General features: G+C 42.7%; 1 protein-coding gene across 1 annotated transcript in view; it reads left to right on the forward strand.

Moving 5' to 3' along the window:
* The first annotated feature begins 16,649 nt into the window (after positions 1-16,649).
* The window catches only part of kcnn3 (potassium intermediate/small conductance calcium-activated channel, subfamily N, member 3), a 90,531-nt gene continuing 81,579 nt past the window's right edge, over positions 16,650-25,601 (forward strand). The window contains exons 1-2 of the mRNA XM_008280710.1: positions 16,650-17,276; positions 17,307-17,729. Of these exons, the coding sequence (XP_008278932.1) occupies positions 16,650-17,276; positions 17,307-17,729 (1,050 nt within the window). The remainder of the gene's footprint in view (positions 17,277-17,306; positions 17,730-25,601) is intronic.

Genomic DNA, 25,601 nt, shown 5'->3' on the forward strand with positions numbered 1-25,601 from the left:
TCTGCCTCTCCGAAATGCGAGGACGCAGATCAGGCCACAAATCTATCTCCGTATGTTACAACAACAGAAGAGGAGGTGGTGTTAGCAGCAGAAGGAAACAACCATGGTTGGTTTTGCAGCTGATCCACGGCAGGACTCAGAGGAGTTTAAGTTTAGCATCATTATAGATATCCGGACACACGCCTCACATGTGTCCAGGGATTTAACTAGGCTCATTACTGGCTGTTTCTGCTGGTTGGAGAAACAAGCCGACACTCAGAGATTAGTCTGGATGAGAGAACAGGGATGTCATGTTCCGACATAACTGGCTATCTGCATACATTCAGGCCTGGAGGTTTAAGGCAGCAACCATGAACTACAACATCCCCGGTGTCAGTGTGGCCAAGTACCGGTCAGCTGTCTGTTATCAGATCTCCAATGAAAGCATGACAAATATATATATAAATGAGGTACAATAGCTAGCAACATTCAGGTAAAACAGACAACAAGCTAAGAACAAGGCAGCTGCTTGTGTGATGTTGTTCTCTGGATGGTTCCTCTTCTTCCAGCTTCTGCAGACTGGGAGTCATCTGGTCAGCCAGTATTCTGGTTTATCCTCACAAATTTATCTATAAATGTCATCTTCTACACTCATGCAGCCCCATATCATGATGCTGCCACCACCATGCTTCACTGTCAGGACGATGCATCCACTGTGGTGGTCCTGGTCAGGTTCACACCAAACATCTGGACTCCATCTGAGCCCAACAAATTTATCTTCATCTGACCAGAGAATGTTCATCAGGCTTCTTTTCACATTTTTATAGCAACGTTTCATCTGAAATTTTTGTACTGAAGTACAAACAAGGGTTTTTTGTTTCCCTCCGTCCACAGAGGTTGATGTTCTGAAGTGTCTGAGCTTCACACTAACTCTGGTCTCCATTGATAACCCCTGTACCAAGTCTGAAGCAGCTGCCTTTGTCTGGTGTTCACAGCTCCACAGTGAAAGTAGTTGACTGTCTGTGGAGTCATTGTAGGAGGACGACCACTGCAGCCCTGATCAGAGCTACTATGGCTCCTTCTAGACCGCCTGGTTTCTGCTCACACTGGACACTGATGTTTAGTTGATCTTCCTGTATCCTTTTCCATCTTTGTGAAGTCTCACAGTCAGATTTTTTAGTTCTTCTGTTTAATTCTTTTCCATGTGGGGCCATGATGCAGACATAGAAACAGCTCATGAGTCCAAAACTGAGAAAGTTCTGCTGTTCACAGCGCATTTCAGAACCATGTTCATGCAGTTCGACTGATTGGAAATCACAGCTGAACTCAATTCAGTTTCAGTGATCACGGTTGTGTTCACGTTTCTACTTTGGGTTTTGAAATTGCAGCATGGTTATAGTCAAATATTTAGAATTACTCTGCTGTTCATAATGCAATATTTGACAGCTGATATGATTTCCTTTGACATTTAGATGATGTTACACAGGGCTGTAGTCGCTCCTGTTTTATACTCTTTATCCAAGCAGCTTCTGTGTCTATTAATACAGGCATCAATGGGACGGTAATGTCAATTCTGACTGGTCAACACAATATAATTATGATAATAACAATAATCTGGTGGAATCAAATGGCAGCTCAGTACAATTATCACATCAGAACGAGTGCCGAGTCATAATCTAACTTCATAGACTCGTGTTGGAAGCAGTTTTAGGCAACAAGATGTGAAGCAGCACATCAGAACACTGACAAACACCGGAGAACATGAAGCCAGACCCTGAAAGCCTCGTGTTGGATTTCATTCTGCAGAGACAGAGCACAGACAGGGACTGAGTCCATGATAAGGTGGTTGGTCTGCAGCAGCTGAGCAGTGTGGACTCGAAGGTCTCAAAGAGCGACGTTGGAGGCAAGAAATTAAATTCTTGAATTGTAATTTTGAAACAAAACACTGTTATTTTACCAATTTTTACAGTTTTGTTTAAAATTATATGTAAACAAAAATATGTTGTTTTTAATGTAAAAAAAAAAAAAAAAAAAAGTAAATAATCCCCACATTAAAACTAAAATATTTTTTTCCAGATATTTGCTGTTGCTTGGAAGCAAATTACACATTTTAAGAAAACTGCTTTCCAGAACCAATTTTCCCTGTTTTGTTAAATTACAGATAATATCTAGAAAATATCTGAAAAATAATGATGATTAAAAATGTGATTATTAATTTACATGTTGACTGTAAAAAACAAACAAACAAATAAACAAAAAGGTAAAAACTATTTGAACGTTCACATCAAAAATCCACAATTCTTCAAAAATTAGTTTGTTCTTTGAAGGTAAAAGTAAAGTATTTTAACTGTATTTAAACTTATATATATATCTATATATATAAACCATATGTCATATGGTTTTTATGATTGTGATGTAGGACTGACTGTGTTTGATGAAGGATGTTTTATGATTTTAATACCATTGACTGGCACTCACTATTTCATTGTAATATGAATACAATGACAATAAAGGCCATTTTTTCTCATCTTATCTTATCTCATGTCATCTCATCTCATATCATCTCATCTCATGTCATGTCATTTTATCTCATCTCATCTCATGTCATCTCATCTTATCTCATCTCATGTCATGTCATTTTATCTCATTTCATCTCATGTCATCTCATCTTATCTCATCTCATGTCATGTCATCTCATCTTATCTCATCTCATGTCATCTCATGTCATGTCTTCTTGTCCCATGTCATCTCATCTCAAGTCATCTCATCTCACAGCATCTCATCTTATCTCATCTCATGTCATCTTATCTCATCTCATCACATGTCATCTCATGTCATCCTTATCTCATGTCATATTATCTCATTTAATCTCATGTCATCTTATCGTATCATATCTTATTTCATCTTATCTTGTGGATTTTGAGTTTCTTTACACTATGGCACATTGACTGTGATGATCTGCTCAGACAGAGGCACCATTAATCAGCTAATCACCTGCTTGTTGCTCCTCCCACCTAAACATGACCTTAAATCCACCCATTAAGCAGGAAAGAAATGGTCCCTGAATGTGTCAGGAAAGTGTGTATGAGTAGAAATCCGGCAGTGTGCTGACTCTGGTATTTTTTAGCCGGCAGACAGCTGACACAAACACACATCCAGTCCATCTCGCAGCACAACACTCGGCTGTCATGCTGACGCTGTGGAACCGCGGCCACCCCCTGAACTCTGCAAAGACTTCAAATATTAGTACCATGACAGCTGCACACATTGTGAGTCTGCAGTCCGTCGTGTTGGTGCTCCGCCTGATGTCTCCTACAAAACCAGACGTGTTGTGTTTTGGTACGATCACCAGCAGAGTCCGGTTTGTCAATACGCTGTGTGTGCATGAGCCTGTGCGCCTGCAGTCCTTTCATTAAAAGGCCACAGTTGTTTGGAGGCGAGATGTTCTGCACTGATTGCTCGCCACTTAAACGGGAGAGCGGACGCATTACCCACAGCTCTCTGCTCACCTCACCCTCTCCTCCCCCGTATCTTTTACCCCCCGTAGCCTCCCGCTCTCTGGATTTGATTAGCCTCTCTCAGAGTGCTGTTTGCTGTGCAGAAATCCATCTGCATACAGCGGCCGCTTTGAGGCTGCGGGTTCGGCGCTGCACCGCTCCCAGGCCTCCGGTGCAATCCGAGCCATTAGGATACGATGGAGCCGGCGCAGGGCAGCGATTAGAGGCCGTCTGATGGAGCGAGGCCGAGCTGAGCTCTATTAACAAGAGCCGCGCAGCTGTGCAATGCACTTACTCATCACTTCTCTGACATTTATCAGAAATGTGCTCGACAACAGGTGAAAATCTGCTTCTTCGTTTCCTTTCCTTCACTGTTGTTCACTCTGTGTCCCCTTCATGTGACCTTACACTTCTACTGCTCCATAGTTCAGAGAAAAATATTGTATTTTCTGCTCTAAACACACTAAAAAGACACAAAACTTCATCAGGTTTTAAAAAGAATGTATTAAATGAACAGATGCATAATCCTGGATCCACTAATGTTTATTAAATATCATTATTTTATTGATAAACTCTATTTAGACCAGCACAGTTTTGCGTCGTGTGTCTTCTACCAACCAGTTTGCAGATTATTTTATTTTGTTTCCAGTAATAAAACTCATCACTTCTCTGACATTTATCAGAAATGTGCTGGACAGCAAGTGTTTGAGGGAAAATCTGCTTCCCCGTTTCCTTTTCTTCACTGTTGTTCACTCTATGTCCCCTTCATGTGACCTTATAGTTCTACTACACCACAGTTCAGAGAAAAATATTATATTTTTTGCTTTAAAAACACTAAAAAGACACAAAACGTCATAATCAATTGATGCAATAATGCTGGATCCACTACTTCTGTTTATTAAATAGTATTATTTTGATTGATATATTTTATTTAAATGTACAGTACCAGCACAGTTTTGCACCTCATGTCTTCTACCAACCAGTTTGCACGGTATGTTTATTTTGTTTCACAGTAATAAAACTTTGGCCTGGGAACGCCTAGGGGTCCCCCCGGAAGAGCTGGAGGAGGTGTGTGTGGATCGGGAAGTCTGGGCGGCTTTGCTAAGGCTGCTGCCTCCGCGACCCGACTCCGGATAAGCGGGAGAAGATGAGTGAATGAATGAATGAATGAATGAATGAATGAATGAATGAATGAATGAATGAATGAATGAGTAATAAAACTCACTTTGTGCACTTACTCATCACTTCTCTGACCTAGATCTACTTCTCTGTTTCCTTTTCTTTATCGTAGTTCACTCAGAGAATAATTTAGTATAAATATTCCATTAATTTCTCTCAGTGTTCAGGTACTTGTGCTTTACTGGAGCCTTGATGTGACCTTATAGTTCCACTGCACCACATTTCAGAGAAAAATATGACACTTTTTGCTCTAAAAACACTAAAAAGACACAAAACATTTTTTTTTTCATTGAGTTTTTTTTTTTTTTAAAAAAGGATGCATTAAATGAACAAATGCACTAATCCTACTAAATAGCAATTAAATATGATCATTTTTATTGATATACTCTACTTAGACTTTTAAATATTCTTTTTTATTGTAAAATTCCAGCATAATTTTGCACCTTACTTCCTCTACCAGCACAGTTTGTGTGCTATTTTGCACCTTTTTTTCCTTATTTTTCTTGAAGGCAACATGTACGAGCTACTGCATAACTTGCTTTTCTCCAAGCAGAAGAATAAAGCATCTTTCTTTCTCATCTATGAAGCATTTAAACCCGATTCTTCCTCCTCCGCTGCATCATTAAAACGCTGTCGAAACACTGACGCATTAACAGCTCGCTCATAAAATGTACGTCCTGTACGAGCTTCACTGCTTTTTATACGTACAGTAAACACACTTTCCTGCTGATATAGTTTTCTCATCCAAAAGTGTGCATTAAAACTTTTAATTAAATGGAGGAGAAAAATATGTTTACATTCCTTCTCACCAGTCAAGCAGTGAAACTCACTTTCTGCAGGGCGGGACTGTCTCAGCAGCACAGCAGCAAGATTCTGGGTTTGAACCTGCTGCCTTGTCTTCCTGTGTGGAGTTTGTTTTTTTTCTTCTGTTTTCTCTGGATGCTTCAGCTCCCTCCAGTAATACGTGGATCTAATTTGACCCTGAGCATGCACAGTGCAGGAACCTGGATAAATGTTGGGGCTCAGCGCTGCCTTACTGTCAGATATGATGCACATTTTCCATAAGTCTACATTTCCACACACTTTTCCTGAATGATTTACTCACTATTCACGTTTTTAAACGTGCATTTGTCAGTCAACACCCAAAAGCATTGAAAAAAACAGCAGTGGAAGGAGAAACCAATGAGTTTAAGCTGTTTGTCACATGATTGCATGATGATAAATTATACATATGCTCTTGAGTAGCTAAAAAGTGTGAAATGAAAGTCAGAATCTACATGTTTTGGCTTAATGTTGTAAAGTTCGTTTTGAGTCTTTTGCAGCTTCAGTGAAGCCGGTGAGGGTTTCCTGCTGGTTTTAAGGTGGAGATATGAGTTCAACCATCCAGCAGAGAGGCTTCCTCTGGCCTTAGTCACCTGACCGCCACACCCACCTCACCTGTTCCCAGTCCTCCAATCAGCACCATCCTGAGCTGCCATCTTGTGTTCTCCTCATGCTTTGGGCCAAACTCTGCTTCCACCTGCATCTGACGGTTAAAAGATGCTCCTTCGAGCACGGCGATGTGCTCAATCTGGACAGAGAAGACAGAAAGGAGTGACGGAGTCCACGTCTACGCAGAGGAGAAGGTCTACGACACCAATTATCAAGTTAGTATGACGCGGCGCTGAGGTCTCTCCACCGCCATTAACATCTGAGGCCACCTCTGACCTGCAGGCGTCACATCCGTTTGTGTTGTCACTGGGCCGCTTGGTTTTCTAAATGCTTGGTTTGGTAATGGGCCGCTAGACGTGTGAGTTGGAGGCATCAGAACTGAAGAAAAAAGAAGTCCAGTTACTTTTTACTGCAGCTCCTAGCGTTAGCATGAAGTGCTAAGTGTTATTAGCTTTACAGGAAGTTGTTGCACTGAGCAGAGATCAGCATAAAGAATATCTGAAGTTCCTCTTTGTGTGCGTGATGCAAAGTCAGTAAGAATTTTTAAAAAAAACTTCCCATCGTGAGTCCGACTTTGTCTCGGTTCTTGATTCCTGGTTGTTTCTGTTATAATTAGCCATGTTTTGAGCAATCATGTATTCTGAACCTGTGTTTCTCCACTGAACCTATGATCCTGTTGTTGAGCACAGTGCACGTCCTTGAACATAACATGGCCGGTTACAACTGGTTTACAGACGAGGAGACGACTGAAACTCCTCTATTCCATAAGATAGGACTGTTAGATACGCGCCGTACCAACAACATCCGCACATGATGCTTACCACATTTCTAGAACGTGGACAGAGCGTGACTTCCTGTCCACGTCACTGGTAACTGGCCAGTTATACTCGGTTAAGTCCCACCTCTGCTCGGGGCAGTCCCAGCCCGAGAAGATAAATGTGAATCATTTCGGGGCTCCTTCTTGTGAGAGCTCTGTCACTCCAAGCCCAGCGCTGCCTCATGTTACCTGTGACCTGAATGAATTCTTCGTCTGTGACCTGAAGATTTCTCCGGTTCGTTCTTGGGCTTCCAACTAAAGAATCGGGGCTTCTGCTACCTGCAAACTTCTGTTTTGCATTTTTAAATAAACCGTTGAGACCAGTCGGGTTCTGCTTTCTGCTCGACCTTCTCTGATTGGCTTTAAAATGTTGTCTGTGAAATTTTAGTTTGATATGTTATATACTAGCACTGTTGCCTCGCAGCAACAAGGTTGCCGGTTCGCGTCCCGATGGGGGCACCGGAATCTTTCTGTGTGGAGTCTCCATGTTCTCTCCGGGTTCTCCGGCTTCCTCCCACACAGTCCAAAAACATGTTGAGGTTAATTGGTGATTCTAAATTGTCCGTAGGTGTGAATGTGAGTGTGCTTGGTTGTCTGTCTCTAAGTGTAGCCCTGTGATAGACTGGTGACCTGTCCAGGGTGTCCCCTGCCTTCACCCTAAGTCGGCTGGGATAGACTCCAGCCCCCCCGCGACCCTAATGAGGATTAAGCGGTGTATAGATAATGGATGGATGGATGTTATATACTTCTAAAGCTAGTTAGGAATAAATAAATATCCATTGACCAAATTCCAGCAGGTTTTTTCGCACAATGAATTTAGTTTAAGCCTGAAGTTTTCAGTTTTTTTTCTCATCTTGTCTTTGAAAAATTGGAGCCGTCATGAAAAGTCCCATTTTGAAACTCTGACAGCTGATTGTCACGGCACAGGTGTGTGTTATGAACGGCACCAATGTGTCCTGGGAGCATTTCGGATGTTCTAGCTTGTGCTGACACAGAGCTTTTTGCACCGCTACTGGTACCTCTGTCCGTTTTCACTGGTCGGTCGCTCCATGACGGTGCACGACTTGGTCTGGGACTTCCATGCAAACCTTCATTAGTTGGGCAAACTCGCTCAATGAGTGGGACTAGTGTATCGTTAGAAGACTGCGCACCGCTGGGTTTCACGCCTAGCTGACCGGTGCGCTTGTGCCCGTCGGTTGACGTCAAAGGTAAGTAAATCTGTGGGATTGTTCAGTCAGATAATACGCCGTTGTCCTGATTGGTGACATAAAACGTCACGTCGGAGTCGGAATCCAAGACTGTCGGGCCTGTTTTTTATGGGTTCCGTCCGTTTTTCCTAAAAACCCGTCGGACAGCGAGGTTTCGGATTGCTAAGGGTCGGATTATCGAGTCACGACTGCATCTGGTGCTGACGAGCTGCTAAAGTCCAACCTGCAACCAAGTTCTGTTGAAAGTCACAACCTTTTAGGAACATAAACAGGATCCCTGAGAGTTTTTCTGTGTTTGATACGAAGGCCGACGCGTTGCAATACGAACATCCTCCTTTTCAAAAATCTGCATCGGTCAGCGAACGCCGACTCATCCTGGAAGAAAGTGGACCAGGAGACGTGAGTGGTATCGATCTTCTCGCTCAGCGAGCTGCTCCCTCTAAGTGAAGGACTTTAATACTCCTCCAGGCCGCCGTGTGGTTTAAGGGGAAACTTAACAGCCGGCGGTGGTCTTCTGAACAGATAAACATGCATAATTCAGCGTCGGAGGATAAAATATGCAACAGTAAGAAACGATGAAACGCATTGATTGCTGCGTATTCATCTGTCAGAATCTAATCAGCCTCTTTTCTCTTCTCGCGTCACTCTTTCTTGTCCGAATTCTCACGTTTCCTCTCGATCGCTCTCCTCTTCCATTTCCTCTCCACCCACCTGCCCGTCGTGGACGTTTTTATCTGATTTATATCATTTCCTGCAAACAGGCATTTATTTGGCTTTAAACCCACAGAAACAGATTCACTAGAGCCACAAATTATTCATCCTCACGCTCAACTTTTACCTCAGAAGGAGTTTTTATTTGACCGACTGTTTTTGTTTCTGGTTCGAAATGACATGAAAAGGTGATAAAACACAGTAAGACCCCCGTTACAGGCATTAATGGGTAATTGTAAAGTAGAATTGTGTGTTATTTGGTTAGTTTTTTTACATATTTACTGGAAATTGATTGTTGAAAATGATTCATGCCATTAAAATTACCAAGTTTGTGAGAAAATGCAGCAGTAAAACATGATGTTAGAGAAGTTAGTGAAGAATTGGACTATTTTTATGTTTGTTTTTTGCACATTTGTACTGATTTAGTCAGATATTTCTTGTTCAGTAAGTTGAAAATGACTGAAAATAGGATGAAAATGACACAAACAAGTGAAAAAAAAGCAAACTATTGTGTTAGAGATGTTAATGAGAACTTACTTCAAAGTGTTTTTGTACATTTTTACTGAAAATACAACTTGTAAAGTAGAAATGTTTGTTCAAAGATTGACTGAAAATGCATCTTCCAAAGTAAGTCATACCATAAAAATGATCACTTTTTGAGAAGAAGCAGCAATAAGACATGATGTTAGAGAGTTTAGTGATGAATTTGAGCTATTTTTATGTTTGTTTTTTGCACATTTTACTCATTTAGGAGGATTTTTTGAGCTCAATGAGTTTCCTCTGGCTAAAAATGACACAAACAAGTGACCAAAGACAATAAAACATTGTGTTACAGATGTTAATGAGAATTTATTTAATTGTTTTTGTACATTTTTACTGAAAATACAAAGTCCAAAATTATTCATCAATTGGTGCAAATATTTGACAAAATGCCGTTTGTGTCACATTGCAGCTGGTTCTGGTGAATTCTATCGTGTTCCAGAGCATTTTAATAGACTATAAACTGAGAAAAGCTCAAGTTATATGTGATTTATACAGAATTATTTCCTGCAAACTGCCACAAATTATTTCTACTCAACTTGCCAACATTTGCTTTAGAGTGAATGTTTATGTGACCTCCAGGTTCCTTCTGGTTATAAATGATTTGTTTTGGAGACGATAATGATTATTGTGACGTAGAATGAATCATTTTTACTGAAAATGCATCGTCCAAAATAAGTCATATCATTGAAATTCCATTTTTTTTTGAGAAGTGCAGCAGTGAAACATTGTGATAAAGATTTTAGGGATGAATTAGAACTATTTCTATGTTTGTTTTTTGCACATTTGTACTGATTTACAAAGAATTTCTCTGTTCAATAACTTTCTTGTGGCTGGAAATTACATAAACAAGTGACAAGAGACAGTATAATGTTGTGTTAGAGATGTTAATGAGGATTTACTTTATAGTTTTTTGTGCATTTTTGCTAAAAATGCAATGCCCTAAATTATTCATACCCTTGAAACTAAGTTTTTTAGAAGACTCAGCAGTGAAACATTATGCTAGAGATGTTAATCATGAATATGAACTATTTCTGGGTTTGTTTGGTTTGTTTTTTGCACATTTTTACTGATTTAGAAGGAATTTCTTTGTTCAATAAGTTTCTTCTGGCTGGAAATGACAAACAAGTGACAAAAGACAGTAAAACGACGTGTTGAGAATTTATTTCACAGTTTGTTTGTTTTTTGCACATTTTTACTGAAAATGCAATGCCCCAAATTATTCATACCCTTGAAATGATTACGTTTTTGAGGAGATTCAGCAGTTAAATCATGAATATGAACTATTTCTGTTTGTTATTTACACATTTTTACTGGAAATGCAATGCCACAAACTATTCACACCCTTCAAATTGGTGCAATTTTTGTCTTTATTTTTCAAAAATGCAGCTTCCATGTTGTTTCGGATGCTTTTGGTTGGTTCTGTTTTGTTCTGGAGCGTTTTAATAAACGGGTTCGTGTCATTTCCATCCAGAAGAAACCTGCAAAAACCTTCCCTGTAGATCAGCGTTTATCACGAGGTTGAATAATGCTGGCTTTAACTGCAGCTCTGGTGGAAACAGATGGCGTTAGCATAACCAGCTTCCTTATTCCTGTTTGTGTTCTATTATTCAGCCTCTCGTTCACATATTTCCCTCCGTGCAGCTGACATGTGCTGCAGGGCAGAACCAGGTCCAACCTTTTCATTCAGAGCTCCCATCACTCCTCCTTGCTGTCACTCCAGACCCTCCATCTCGGCCCGCTGCCCCCTAACCCCCGTCGACGGTATTAAGACTTGTGAAAGCTTCTCCGTGCGGCCCGCCATCATTTCTGCTTTCTGTCACTTCTAATCTCCCGCTGGGCCTCCGGCGTCCCTTTTTCCATTTACCGAGCGTCGCTGTGTTGCATTGTGTTTATCAAACTGACTCTGGCTCCAGTTTTCTCTGCTGCGTCCAACTGACCGACACCTGCAGCCACAACGTTAAAGCTCAGCCAGGTTCATGAGTGGTTTTTACATATTTTAGACTTTTTATTTCAGATTTTAAAAGTTGGAGGGACGTACTAAGCGAGCAGGTCCATGTGGCGACCCTCCAGAACCTCCTGAAAGTGTAGCAAACAATTCATTTAATCATCCATAAATCTAATTTTAGTGGCGTTCATTTAGAAAAACAGAAACAATCCTTTGATTTGCAAAATGTCTGGAAATTTTGAAGAATATCAAAACGTCTTGAACTGGAAAACGGTCCAACAGGAATTTAGTTTGGTGTCAAACTGAGGAAATTAGAATAACCTTACATTTAAAACCAGAAAATGTTTAACAAATGTTTAAGGAAAATAAACAGATTATTCATATATATGTATTGCAGATTAATATTTAGTTGTCCAGTGAATCAGTTAATCTTTGCAGTTCTTATTCCTCAGTTCACTTCTCAAAACGATACAAGAATGAGAAAAATCAATGCTGTCAATACTGTAGATAATTTTAATAAATATTTTTCTGGTCATAACAACAAGACTCCTATAATAAAAAGTAGAATAATAATAATAAGAAGAAGAATCTAATTTCAAATAAAAGGTTTAATGATAAAAATGTTAATACAAAATATTAGAATAAATATATAAGATCATTTTTACTCCTATTAATAAAAAAATATGTTTTTATTGTAAAAGCAATAAATATACTGCTGTTATTTTTGCTATTATAATAATTAATAAATGACTAGAAATAAAATTTCTAACATATTTTTGCTTAAACTAATATTAATAAAATATTTCTGTTTTACTATAATGTTGTGTATTTTGTGGTGTTATTATTATTTGGTATTTTAGTATTAACACTTATAATAATGTGGGGGACAATAAATTCTAATAACTTGTTTAACTGTAAACTACATTGTATAATTCATCCTACATCCACCCAACCGGTCGAAGCAGATGGCCGTCCCTCCCTGAGCCTGGTTCTGTCGGAGGTTTTTTTTCCCCTGTGGGGGTTTTCGGTTCCTTCCCACTGTTGTGGACTGCTTGCGGACTGCTGAAGCTTATAGGGAATCCAGGTGTTTTGGATTGTTGGGTGTTTCTGTTTCTGCCTTTGTGAAGCGCTATGAGATGACTGTTGTTGTAAATATGCGCTATACAAATAAAATTGAATTGAATTGAATTGAATTGAATTGAATATACAATCACAGAACTGCATTTAAAAAATATTTCCCAACAATATGAGAAGTGAGAGTTGTTGTTGCTGTAGTTGTAAAAAACACAGAATTTACATCAACATATAAATAAAAATATATATAAAATATACATTTCTGATTGATACTCTTTCTTTTAGTTTCACCACCACAACGCTTAAATTTAATTTAATCCAGTGTGCTTTATTTGATGCTTAAAGATAATAACGTGGAGGTGTATCGTTTTTATTCCCTCATCAAGACCAATGAACAGCTCTGACCGGTGGCACTGCAGCCGTGACCTTTGACCTTTCCCCTCCAACGTGAAGAACTGACCGCTCGTTGAACCGACGCGCCTCGAGGCACAAACGACTCGTCACCGTGTTTGTTCCAAGTCGTGAGGAAGAAATAATCTGCCGTCCGATCTAGAAGAATAGAGAAGAAGCTACGAAATGACACTCGTCAGATTAAAGCGCCGCCTTCTGTCCGTCCATCAGGAAACAAACGCCGGGCTCGCCCTCGGCAGCATGATCGACTCCGCTGGTGTCTGTCAGGTTGCATAACGGCTCGACGGCTCGACCCGTTGTAGGAAAAACAGCCTAATCCGCTTCCGCACAATTACGCGTCAGCTCTCATCCGATTACGGCTCATAACGCACGTGGAAATCCATAAATGTAAAGCGATTAGGGCAGGTAGAACGGTCTAATTAGGCAGGATTACGCTGTAGGCTAAACCGGGCTGAGCGGGAATTAAAAATTGATAAATCTATAGCGGTGAAATCGGAGAATCCTAATGAAAAACTCCGGCCGCATCCATCTCCTGTACATCAGAAATGTTCTTTCTTTGGCTCGACGAGGCTTTAATTATCACCGAATTTTCAGTTTTAATTAGTTATTCTATAAGAGCGAGTAGCCTGCAGGCAGAGACGAAGGAAGAAAGAAAAATAACGTGAATGACGCAGGAAAAACTCACCTTTTCTGTTTCGGTTTGTTAGCTTATAGCTTTGGTTTGTTGGAAAAAAATAGAGATTTAGTTTGTTTGTGTTTGTTGCTGCTACATCTGTTTTGGGAGAAAAGATGTCTACATGTTTATGTTGTTGTTTTTGCATGCTAGTTTACATCATAGCTGTTATAAAAATATTATGTTTATGTACGTTTGTTGTTGTTGTTTTTTGGCAGATTTTTAAAACCCGTCTAAAAACTCATGTTTATGGCCTGGCCTTGGACCCGACATGCGACTCCTGTTTTATTGTTCTTATTGTCCTTTAATGATTTCACTATATTGTATTTTACATTTTAGAAGTTTTAAATTGTTTTATATTTTATGTTCAGTGCTTCATTTCGACTGTCGTTGTGTTAAAGTGCTTTATAAATAAAGTTGAGTTGAGAGATTACAACAGTTTTTTGGGTTTTTTTGGAATTAGATTTTTGTTTAGATATATTTGTTATTGTTGTTTTGTTTGGTAACGACAGATTTTTATGTGGTTGCTGCTGTTTAATGTGTCACAGTTTGCTTAGAACAAGATATGTTTGTGTTTGGGAGCTTACAGCATCGTTTTAGCATAAAAGCATTTCTTGTTTGTTTGTTTTTTTATTCAGACACCTTTTGTTTTTGTTTTGTAGCTCACTGTATAGTTGTTGTTTGTTTTTAGAAGATTTTTGTTTTATATTGCAACAACAGAGTTTTATATGTTTCTGTTTATCTTGTCATAAGGAATGTTTGTGTTTACATGTACTTGTTGTTTTTGTTTGGTAGTTTACGTCATCGTTTTGTTATCATGAAAGCTGTCTTTTTTCAGACTTTGTTTTTGTTTTGTTTGACATGTTTTTTGTTTGGTAGCTTACCTCAGTTTGTTGTTGTTGTTTTTGTTAGTAGTTTACATTTACATCAACTCAGCGTCATTTTATCTTATATTTTGTTTGGTGTGTGTATATGTTTGTTTACAATTGTTTTTATTTGGTCGCTGACATCATAGTTTTGTTTGAACAAAATCTCTTTTGTTTGCATATGTGTGATGGTGTTTGTGCTCTTTTTTGGCGCTTACATAGTGGCTTTGGTATTTGATAGATATTTTTATTTACAAGTGTTTTTTGTTTAGTAGTGTACATAAAAGTTTGGGTCATATAATAAAGTTTTGTTTACATGTGTTGTTTTTGTTTAGTATCTTTTATTGGTTTTGTTTGAACAACATATTTTGTTTACATATTTACACACAGATTTTTGTTCTTTTTTTAGAGCTCACATCACGATGTTGGCATTTGATAGATATTATTTGTTTACATAAGTTTGACATTTTGCACTTTAGTTTTGTCGGAACATGAAATGTTTTTGTTTACACGTTATGTTTGTTTGCTTACATCATAGTTTTGGTATTATAGTAAATATTTGTGTTTACATATGTTTGTTTACTATCTTACATTGTGTTTTGTTAGAACATAAAATATTATTGTTTACACTTTTATTTTAGTTTGTTTGCTTACATTAATATTTTGGAATATTAATAAGTACTTTGTTTACATTTTTAGTTTTTAGCATGCATTGTGTTTTGTAATCTTTTCTTTTTTTGGAGCTTGCATAACAGTTTTGGTATTTGATAGATATTTTTGTTTACCTGTGTTTTGTTTTTTGTTTAGTTTTAAAACAAGTGGCAGCTGACGTCATAGTTTTGTTTATATAAGCTGTTTTTTGTTTGTTGATTTATATCAGTTTTGTTTGTTTGTTTAGAAATAGATGTCTTTTGCTCCTTTTCTCTTTCCTCTCCTGGGACTTTACGCACGCGTTCCTCTTATTATGATAATTTAACGTTTCATGTGTGACTGTTTGTTTTCAGCTTCAGGGCTCCTTCAACAGGTGACACAAGCCACCAATCGGATCATCCGTCGCCACACGAACGTTGAGCGACGCTACAGTAAAAAATAATAACCCCGAAATAACCCGGGTCCAATAAATTAGACATCTCTCCAAACCCTGCCACCTGTTTTTCGCCGCTTGTTTCGCCTCTCCGGCTCCGTCCAATGGGAGCGGACGGCAGGTCTGGAGGCGGAGAAATCAGGCAGAGAAGTTGGAGGAGAGAGTGAGAGACAGATTGGGAGAGACAGCGAGCTTCAGATTGAGTGTCAGTCGGCGGAGTCACATATTACATCTTTATCATCTGAGCGCCGCGCGGCTTTTTTACGCACATTTATTTTGTGTGTGTGTGTGTGTGTGTGTGTGTGTGCGACGCGCAGCCACAGGTTGAGCGATTTTTTTTTTTTTTTTTTGGCATTATTTTTTAATCCATGGATTATTCCTCCTCATCTGGTGTCGACTGTCACTGGATCAAAATGGGCTCCATCGATCCATCGGCGATGATCGCGGAGGAAGAAGACGCGAACTGATCGGCAGAAGTGAGCGCAGAGGGAGGCAACATCTGTGGGGAAAGCGACGCGCAAGAAAATTTCCCAGAGACAGGCGGGAGGACCTGTGGAGGGAGCTGCATGCATGAGAGGAGACGGAGCCACAACATCATGATGGGATGGCCGTGACAACATGAAAAAGAAAAAGTGCGCTCTTCATCCAGCCAGCGATTCGAGACAACCAGCGAGGGGGACCGGCAGGGACTGAGAGAGGAGGTCGGAGGTAGGTGGAGGAGCAGGCGGCCAGGAGGAGGAGGAGGAGGAGGGCGCCGTGAAGGTGTCTGGTTATATCATAGGCTGCTGAAAGTAGGTTATTGTTTTGGATCAATCAAAACGCAGCCAACTTGTGGTTTGAGAGGAGCAGCCACACTTCCCAGTTCTCCCTCATTCCCAGGCTGCCTTCCTCCCGGCCACCAACAGATGACATTTTCTGGAAAGGATTGCTGGGAGCCTTGTGGGATGTGAGAGAACAGGGAGACTCTGGGAAACAGAGGGAGCGCTGACACAGGCTGACTGGGCAGCTGACTCAAATGTGACTCAAGGAAATAACATATTCCCCAATTACGGCCACTTCCCTTCACTCCGCTGCCCCTCCGACTCACAGCTTCTGGAGTTCATCCGTCTTAAGCAGCCGTCACCCATCGCGGCGCTCTCCTCCCTCTCCCTCCGTCCTTCTTTACTACCGTCATGGTGAATATGTGTCTCTCTTTACTCTGTTTTCTCTGCCTGCAGACAGGTGCATGACCATGGAGCCTCCCCCTTCTCTGAGCCTGGCTCTGCTGGGAGGCAGCGAGGACGAGGACCAGCGCTTCCTCCTTCCCCTGGGCAGCATCTCCCACCCGCCCGCCGCCGGCAGCCAGCCCGGCTCCAACCACTCCAACCACATGGGAGGGTCCAGCCTGGACCGTCTGAACGGCAGCACCCCATCGCCGTCGCCTGCCACGCCCAACCTGCCCCAGGCGTCCCTTCCCAAGTTGCCCCTGTCGTCCTCCGGCGCCCAGCCCCTGCCTCCGCCCATCCCCAACGCCCTGCACCCCACCAGCACCCCGCTGTCCTCCTGCCTGGGCTCGCAGCACAGCCTGAGCGGGGACAACTCCCCCGTCTACAACGCCCTCTTTTACTCCTCCCACTCGCCCTCCATGGACCGGGAACGGGACCGGGAGCGCGACCGGGACCGGGAGCGGGGCTGCAAGCACCGGCAGGCCAGCCCTCTGGTACACCGCCGGGACAGCAACCCCTTCACCGAGATCGCCATGAGCTCCTGCAAGTACACCGGCGGGGTCATGAAGCCGCTGAGCCGCCTCAGCGCCTCCCGCAGGAACCTCATTGAGTCGGACAGCAGCAGCGAAACCAAAGAGGGCGGCGTTTCGGCTGTTGCCGGGGCGACGGGCGGACAGCGGGAGGCCCCTCCCACCTGCTCGGTGACCCAGACCTCCACCAACCAACCGCCGATCCAGAGCCCCCCGGAAATCGTGATCTCGTCCAAAGAAGACTCGCCGTACCCCCGGGCAGGGTATGACATCACTGACTCCACGTCCAACCAGATGTCCATCTACCACCAGAACCATGCGCTGGTGGAGAGCCGGCGGGCGCAGCCGGGGCGGGGCAGCCGGCAGGGCGGGGTCGGGGCGGTGGGCGCCGGGGCCCGGGGCAGCACCTCCAAGGCCCCCAAACGGAAGAACCAAAACATTGGCTATAAACTGGGGCACCGCAGGGCGCTGTTCGAGAAGAGGAAGCGGCTGAGCGACTACGCCCTCATCTTCGGGATGTTTGGCATCGTCGTCATGGTGATCGAGACGGAGCTGTCGTGGGGCGTTTACACTAAGGTGAGGGGACAGACCGGCGGTTCTTAAACGGGCCCTGCTATGGGTTATTGGTTTAGCGCAGAGATCTCCAACTCCGGTCCTCGTGAGCTACTGTCCTGCAGGCTTTCGATGTTTCTGTCCTGCAACACACCTGACTCAGGTTAATGGATCTCCAACAGCTTATTGTCAAGTTCTACACAAGTCTGTTAACGATCCATTAATTTGAGTCAGGTGTATTAAGGTACGGAAACGTCTAAAACCTGCAGGACAGTAGCTCACGAGGACCAGAGTTGGACATCCCTGAAGCGCCTCTGCAGCTGTAAAGTGTCAGATCGGTTTAGCAAATTCAACAACTCTGAAATTTACACAAAAAAAAGCATTCAGTACTAACAGGAAGGTGGAAAAACATGAGTTTACCAGGCAGGAAGCATCATGGGAAGTGTAGAAGCCATTTCTCGTAGTTTAATCATATCAACTGGACTTGCTTGAGTTCCTTGAAGACGTTCCACCTCTCATTCAAGAGGCTTAATCGGTTCTGACTCGTTGGGAGTTGGGATGAGAGGTGAAACATCTTCAAGAACCTCAAGCAAGTCCAGCTGCTACGAGTAAACTACGAGAACATCCACGACCTGGATGACTGAGACACAGACATGTAGAAGCCAATAATGTTGTAGTTTAACCCTTAACAATATCTTGTAGGGCTGCGCAGTATTGTTTAGCGGCTTTGTGGCGCTTGTTGTCTTCCTTGAAAATCCAGTAAGAACCCCAAAACACAAAATAAAACTCCCTCATCTGTTGTCCTGACAGAAATCAATCAAATGTGCTTCTAATTTTGCAGCAGAACAGCTTCTATCATGACTGCACAATATTGAAATAAACTGACATTGCAATATTTTGTTCTTCAGCTTTCTGCCGCTCGTTATCTTTTTATAAAATTTCCATAAAAACCCAAAAAACATAAGTAAAAGATGCTCATCTCGTGGTAAACAGCTTCTGTTGGGGAACTGACATTGCAATATTTAGTTTTTTTATGATATTTATAGACAAAAAAATGCAGGAATGTTGGTCATTCCAGATTCTGATCTTGCAGTGGAGTCAAATCTGCACTGAAACATTAAAATCCTTCCTAAAGGCTGGAATAAAGAGGTTTGAAACATTTCTCATATGGTGTAAAACTAGCAAAGACATCGGTGGTAGCCTCGTCGCTTTGGATCCACTGCTGATTTAAACGATCAAACTCGTCGCTGCCTCGTGTGGCGGCACCAATCGCGAGACGCTTTTGAAAGAGAACCTGCTTTCGTTCATCTCTTCTGCAGCTGAAATGCTTCCATACGACCGACTTCTTTCCGCAGCCAGATCTTCCTCTTCCCTGTTTCTCTGCAGCTCCTCGCTTTATTTGCTGTGCACATGTGGAGCTGCATGTCAACAAACGCTGTGTCTTGTAAATAAAGTTTAAAAAAAACCCTCCAAGAAGCCTTAAATCGGAGTAAATGATGCTCCATGAGACAGATCTTTTCTTGTAGATTAGTCGTTTTCTTTCCTCACATTGTGATGCCGAAACGCAGCTTTGACTCTGGCTGCTCTTTGTCCAAATCTTTTACAGCCTTTTGGGCGTATAAACTGTTGGATTAACCCATTTAATGGAGCTACATGACGCCCAAGTCCCCAAATGCTACAGCAGGTGGCGCTAGCTTGGTGTGGTGGATTAAATGCCTGCATTTTTGGTTGCTTTTTGCTTTTCGTTTGTTAGCAGGGCTGCAGCTAAGGAGTATTTCTGTTGTTGATTAGTTATTTTGCCAAAAAATGGTGTAAAATGTTGAGCAGTGATTCCCAAAACCAAAGATGATGGAAAACATTCACATTTTAGAAGCTGCATTTAGAAGATTTTGATTTGTTTCCTTCCTAGAAAATGACTCGATGAATTGTGCATCAAAACAGATGCTGGTGTGGATTAAATGTCTGCATTTTTGGTTGCTTTTTGCTTTTATTTCGTTTGTAGGGCTGCAACTAAGGATTACTTCCATTGTCGGTTAGTTGTTTTGTCGAAAAATGTCAGAAAATAGTGACAATGTTGAACAGTGATTCCCAAAACCCAAGATGATGGAAAACATTCACATTTTAGAAGCTGCATTTCGAGGATTTTGACTCGTATTGATGAATTGTGCATCAAAACAGTTGGTGTTGTGGATAGAATGTCTGCATTTTTGGTTGCTTTTTCATTATATTTCGTTAGCAGGGCTGCAACTAGGGAGTATTTCCATTGTCGATGAGTTGTTTTGTAAAGAAAAACGGTGAAAAATGTTGAGCAACGATTCCTAAAACCCGACATGATGGAAAACATTCACATTTACGAAGCTGTATTTAGAGGAATTTGACTTGTTTCCTTCCAAAAAAAAGACTCGTATTGATGAATTATGCACCAAAACAGTTGGTGTTGAATGCAGTACTTGATGACTTGTCGGCTAATCGGTGCACCTTTATGTGTTTCACCTGCTGGACTTGCACCTGGAGTGTTCGGCGGAAACATCGCTGACCCTCCAGGCCACAAAAACGACAAGTGTTTTTAGTAGATTTAGAGCCAGATTAAAGTTTTATCACCACATTCGCTCCTCTCACATGACCCCATGTTACCCGAGTTGTTTAGGGGGTCGTGTTCGGCGCTGACCGGGCTCGCCGGTCGCAGCTTGTGGGTGATGTAACGCAGCCATGCGGAGGACGTGGGGGGGCAGATTACCAGTAGGAGGCCAGGATCTCATTTGTCTGTGTAATGGGGAGTGTAATAAGCTGAATCGGCCCCTGGCTGCTATTGTCTGTTTATTTTGTGAGAGCGCTGGTGGGCATCTCACCTTCCTCCTGCTGAAGGTCCATCCTCTTTTCTTTTTTTGCTCCCCCATTGCTCTCACGTGCGGCTTTTCTTCAGTTAATAAGGCGGAAACGTTACTTCCGCTTGTGCAGCTCGTCGTGCGTGGATCATCGATCGCGTGAAGGAGTGCGTGGGATCGCAGATTTACAGGTGGAGGCCGGCTGGGCGTGTCTCCACTTCTGTGTGTTATTGTCATCGCTCGAGGAATCTTCTGTTCCGCCAGCTGTCTCTCACATCTTTCCTCTCCCACTCATGACTTTATGAAAATCACTGTTTCATTCTTTTTTTTCTTTTTTTATTAATGAAAAAAAAAGAAGCCCAGTCTGGATTTCTCTCTCGCCTCTCATCCTGCTTTCTTCTTGAAGGAGATGGCCGGCACTTTCTGTTTTTTTTTTGTTGTTTCCCCCTCCCTCCGTCTGTCCCTTTTTAATCCTCCTTCCTCGGTCCTTTCTTTCTTTCTTTCATGTTTCCCCCCTCCACTTCCTCTCCTCCCCGAGCTCCTCCTCAGCTCTTCCAGTGGGCGTTGAACTGGGGGAGTGTGATCGGAAGAAAGGAGCTGAAAGTCTGTGGAAGGAGAGAGAGAAAAAAAAAAAAAGGCGATAATGAAAAGCCTGATTTAGGTTCCTTAAGTTACAATCGATGCGAGTCTTCATCTTAAACAGGCGGCGTTGTCTATCAAGTGATGGACACCTGCGAATCTCAGCGCATTGATTAATCATTAAGTCATCTGGTGGAAGAAGAACATTCTGTGAAACACCTCAAAGCTTCTCCAATTCATCATAAATACACCTCTTTTTTTTTTTTTCCTGCTTGCGAGTGCGACTCCAGCCGGCGTCCCGTCACAAACACTCACTTAGATAATTGAGGCGGACAGAAGCCAAAACAGAGATCACGAGGATGGAAGAGACGAAAAGGTGGAAGAGGTTCGCGCTCTGCTTTAAAGTGTGGAGTCTAGTGAGGGGGGGGGGAGCTTTGGCTGATTCCTCGTATTGATTATTGATAATCACTCGCCCACGCACCCACCGCCCTCCCCCCCTCCCCCCTACGCACATACGCTGCTGCACGTTGGAAATGGATGCTGCCTTTCACGAGGGCTATTTGACAGCCGCTCTCGAGAGATGATGTGGTGAAATGTGATAGTTGGGATGATTTTACATCACTGGAATACATGCACGTGCATTTATATATATATATATATACACACACAAATGTTCTTGACAATTGCTGTGCACTGCATGCCTCTGTAGACTGCCAGCATGTGCACATCGACCAACCTTTTTTTTTTTTCCAGGAGGTCCAGCTGCTCTATCTTGCTCCCAAAAATAGAGATGAAGAATAAGAATGGAACTAAACTGGGTGGGTTGGATTGTGTGGAGTGTGTGTGTGTGTGTGTGTGTTGGGAAGGATAAAGGCAGCGAGGTTAACAGAGGAGGACATGGTGTTCGTGACTGCGGGTATAGTGAGTAAGCATATGTATATTCATGTTGGAGAACGGATTTCAAACCCCCGTCAGCGCATCGCGGCGCAGATTTTCCGTTCATCGCTTTTACAGCAAATGTCACCCTGAATGTTTCGGTTAGGTCCGCGATGGAAGCCGCGTCTGAGTAGTTCAACGTTGTGTCACTTTGCAGCAAATGCATTACTTGTTTAAAAGGAGCGTTTACTATAGTATAAATACAGCCTCCGAAGTAGGACTTGGATGCAAGAAAAGTCGGTACCATGAAGTTCAGAGGAAGCTGGTGTCCACTAATGCCTTCCATTCTTCTTCAGAGACTTCAGAGAGAGATCTTTACTGGAGGGGTTTTGTTGCTCTACGTTTCTCCTTAAAATACCCCAAACATGTTCTAGTGGACTCAAGTCAGGCCACATACGTGTCCAAGTTGTAGTTTTTCTTCTTGTGTGGTTTTGTTCTCTGGATGGTTCCTCTTCTTCCAGCTTCTACAAACTGGGAGTCATCTAATCAGCCAGTATTCTGGTTTATCCTCAGACATCCATCTATAAATGTCATCAACACCTTCTGCCCTCATACAGCCCCATATCATGACGCTGCCACCTCCGTGCTTCACTGTCAGGACGATGCATCCACTGTGGTGGTCCTGGTCAGGTTCACACCAAACATCTGGACTCCATCTGAGCCCAACACATTTATCTTCATCTGACCAGAGAATGTTCTCCAGCATTCATCAGGCTTCTTTTCATGCTATTTAGCAAAGTTTTATTCAGTTTGAGTTTTTTTTGGATGTTTTTCGTAGAGGTTGATGTTCTGAAGTGTCTGAGCTTCACACTAACTCTGGTCTCCATTGATAACCCCTGTACCAAGTCTGAAGCAGCTGTTTTTCACGACTGGATTGTGAAAGTCGTTCACGAGGACGACCACTGCAGCCCTGATCAGTGCTACTATGGCTCCTTCTAGACCTCCTGGTTACTGCTGACACTGGGCTTCACTGGTTTTTAGTTGGTCTTCATTGATCCTTTTCCATCTTTGTGAAGTCTTACAGTCAGATTTTTCACTTTGCTGTCCAGTTCTTTTCACATGGAGCCATGATGCAGACATAGACTCAGTCCATGGGTCCAGAACTTGGAAGGTTCTGCTGTTCATGACTCATTTTAGAACCATGTTTGGGCAGTTGGGCTGACTGGAAATCACAGCTGGACCCAAGTTGGTATCAGTGATCACACGAGTGTTCTCTGCAGTTGCATTGAGTTTCTACTTTTTGGCCTCAAGTGTCAATACAGTCCTTAGGTTTGTGATTGTTTGTAAGCAAATACTGTCTAACTTGCAGTTATTGAGAGTTTATCCAATTTCGAGTTGGTGTGTTTGCACCGGGGTGTACTCACTTGTGACTGTTGAGCAGTGTGAGCGGTGAGTGGCTCTACTGTAAATATTCACCCACAGATGTTGAGCCTGGGTGGATTATGCAGGGAGAATATTGGATGATGAAATAATTCATGAATGTGAAATAATTTAATTTGCTCTCAGGCAGAATGCTGACTTTTCACGCCAAACGCTTGGAAAAGCTTTTAAAAACTGCGCCCGTCACTTCTCCTACTGTACGCCGCTTTTAAGCCCGCGCGTACCGCGACCTCCGTTAACGATCGGAGCCGCCGGTCCGCTGGCGCCGACCCCGGCACCTTGACACCTGGAAATATTCGCGGCAGTACAGTTGCTCTCAGAGGGCTTCTATTATTGATTTTATTAGGGAACACGGGGTCCCGGGGTTTAACGCGCGTCTCCATCTGAGAATAACCGGGGCCGTCGGGACCTCAGCATGTGGCCCGCTGCCGCCGTCAGATCGATAGATCATCTCAGCCCGCGTCGCTTCACGCCTTTGCGCCGGCTATTCTGAGGGAATGCGCAGCTGTTGTCACCTGTCAGTGAGGCGAGGCCGAGCGACGGGAGCCAGAGCGACGCCCACTCGCTGCCTGTTTCTCACCACAAGCATCTTCATTGATCACCTCCTGATTTTCTCCTCGTCTTTCTCGCTTGCAGCCAGTGTTTGCCAGTCTTAAATATGTCTCCGTTTCCCTCGAGGGGGGTCATTGCCATCTCAGCAGGCTCACAACATCCCCCCCTTTGCGCCGCTTCTCCTGACATTTAGCCCTCTCCTCCGACGGGCCTTGCATGTGCACGAGCGGGAATTAAACCCACCGACCATATTCTCCAAAGTAGCTCTCAGCCATCTCAGCACTTCTGCACGCCTCTTTCTTCCTCCTCCTCCTCCTCCTCCTGCACTCCAACACTCCCTTCATCTTCCAGATCACAGGCTTCTAAGGGACCTGGGATCCCACAGGTCTTGTTACTAACAGGTACAAATATGCCGGTTTCTCCTTCTCAGCGCAGCGCCGTGTGTTGCTACACATGGGTGTGTTACAGCTCGTGTCGTCCGTCGGTAAACAATCGCGTCACGCCGTCTCCTCTGTGTATACACGCCCATGGAGCGCCGTCTTTATGTTTGCGCCTCTGTCACATTAGCGCCCCGCGGATGCACCTGCCGGAGCGTGTGCGTGCGTGCGTGAGTGCGTGCGTCCGTCCGCGCGTCCCTTTTGTCTGGATTTAATTGAGTGCGCGTGGCCATAATGGTGTGTGTGTGCGCGTTGTGTTTATCCTGGCGAGGTGACATCGCTCCTCTGTCTCCTGCCTGTTTCCCTGGAGACTGATTGCAAGAAGGCATCGCTGTGACAGGGAGAGACCCCCAAGGCTAAGTCATTACAACACACACGCACGTTCATATTCATTGATATTCATTAGCAGCACATGTAGAGAGCAGCGACTTATCACGACCACAGCGACGAGTCGGCGTGTTTGCTGCTTACATCTGTGTCAATAAGGGGTGAGGTGGGGACAATGAGGGAATAAACCCGCCACATCTTCCCCTTCTATCTGTGTGCTAGTGTGTGTGTGTGTGTGTGTGTGTGTGTCGTCTTCCTGCATGTGTGCTAATTGAAGTAAAGAAGCTCAAAAAGCTCATTATCGCTGCATGCCGTCCGCCGAGCCGCTGATCAATACGCACTAATCGCACGCTTATGCACAGCTGGGGGAAAAAAAAGAAAGACAAGGAAAAGACGTACACATCTGCATGCTTGTAAATATGTGCAGAACATCCCATAATAGGCCTCCATGTTGCATACACACTGTAGAAATGGTAATGTTTTAAAAAAAAAAATAAAATGACAACAAGGAAAATGTGCTGCGATGTTTAAAAGCTGTAAAAACCGTGAAAATAACCTCAAACATCTGTGAAATAATTTGATTTTTAGCAGATTTCTACACAGAAAAACTGTAATTTTATGGTCGCACATTGCAGAAGAACAAATTACCTTTTTTTTCACAGTCAGCATGTAGATGAATACTTTCTGTGATTTTACTAGTGATTTGTAATTTAATTAAACAGGGAATACATGTAGGGCAAAAGTTTAAAATAATTAAAAAGGATTTACAATTTTTCAGTCCTTTATATACCTGTTTTTTTTTGTTTTTTTTTAATTGTCGTAATACCAAATATTTGTAAAATAATATAATTTTTTTTAAT

Source organism: Stegastes partitus, unplaced genomic scaffold (genome assembly GCF_000690725.1).
Source record: "Stegastes partitus isolate 25-593 unplaced genomic scaffold, Stegastes_partitus-1.0.2 Scaffold207, whole genome shotgun sequence".
Classification (NCBI taxonomy): Eukaryota; Metazoa; Chordata; class Actinopteri; family Pomacentridae; genus Stegastes; species Stegastes partitus.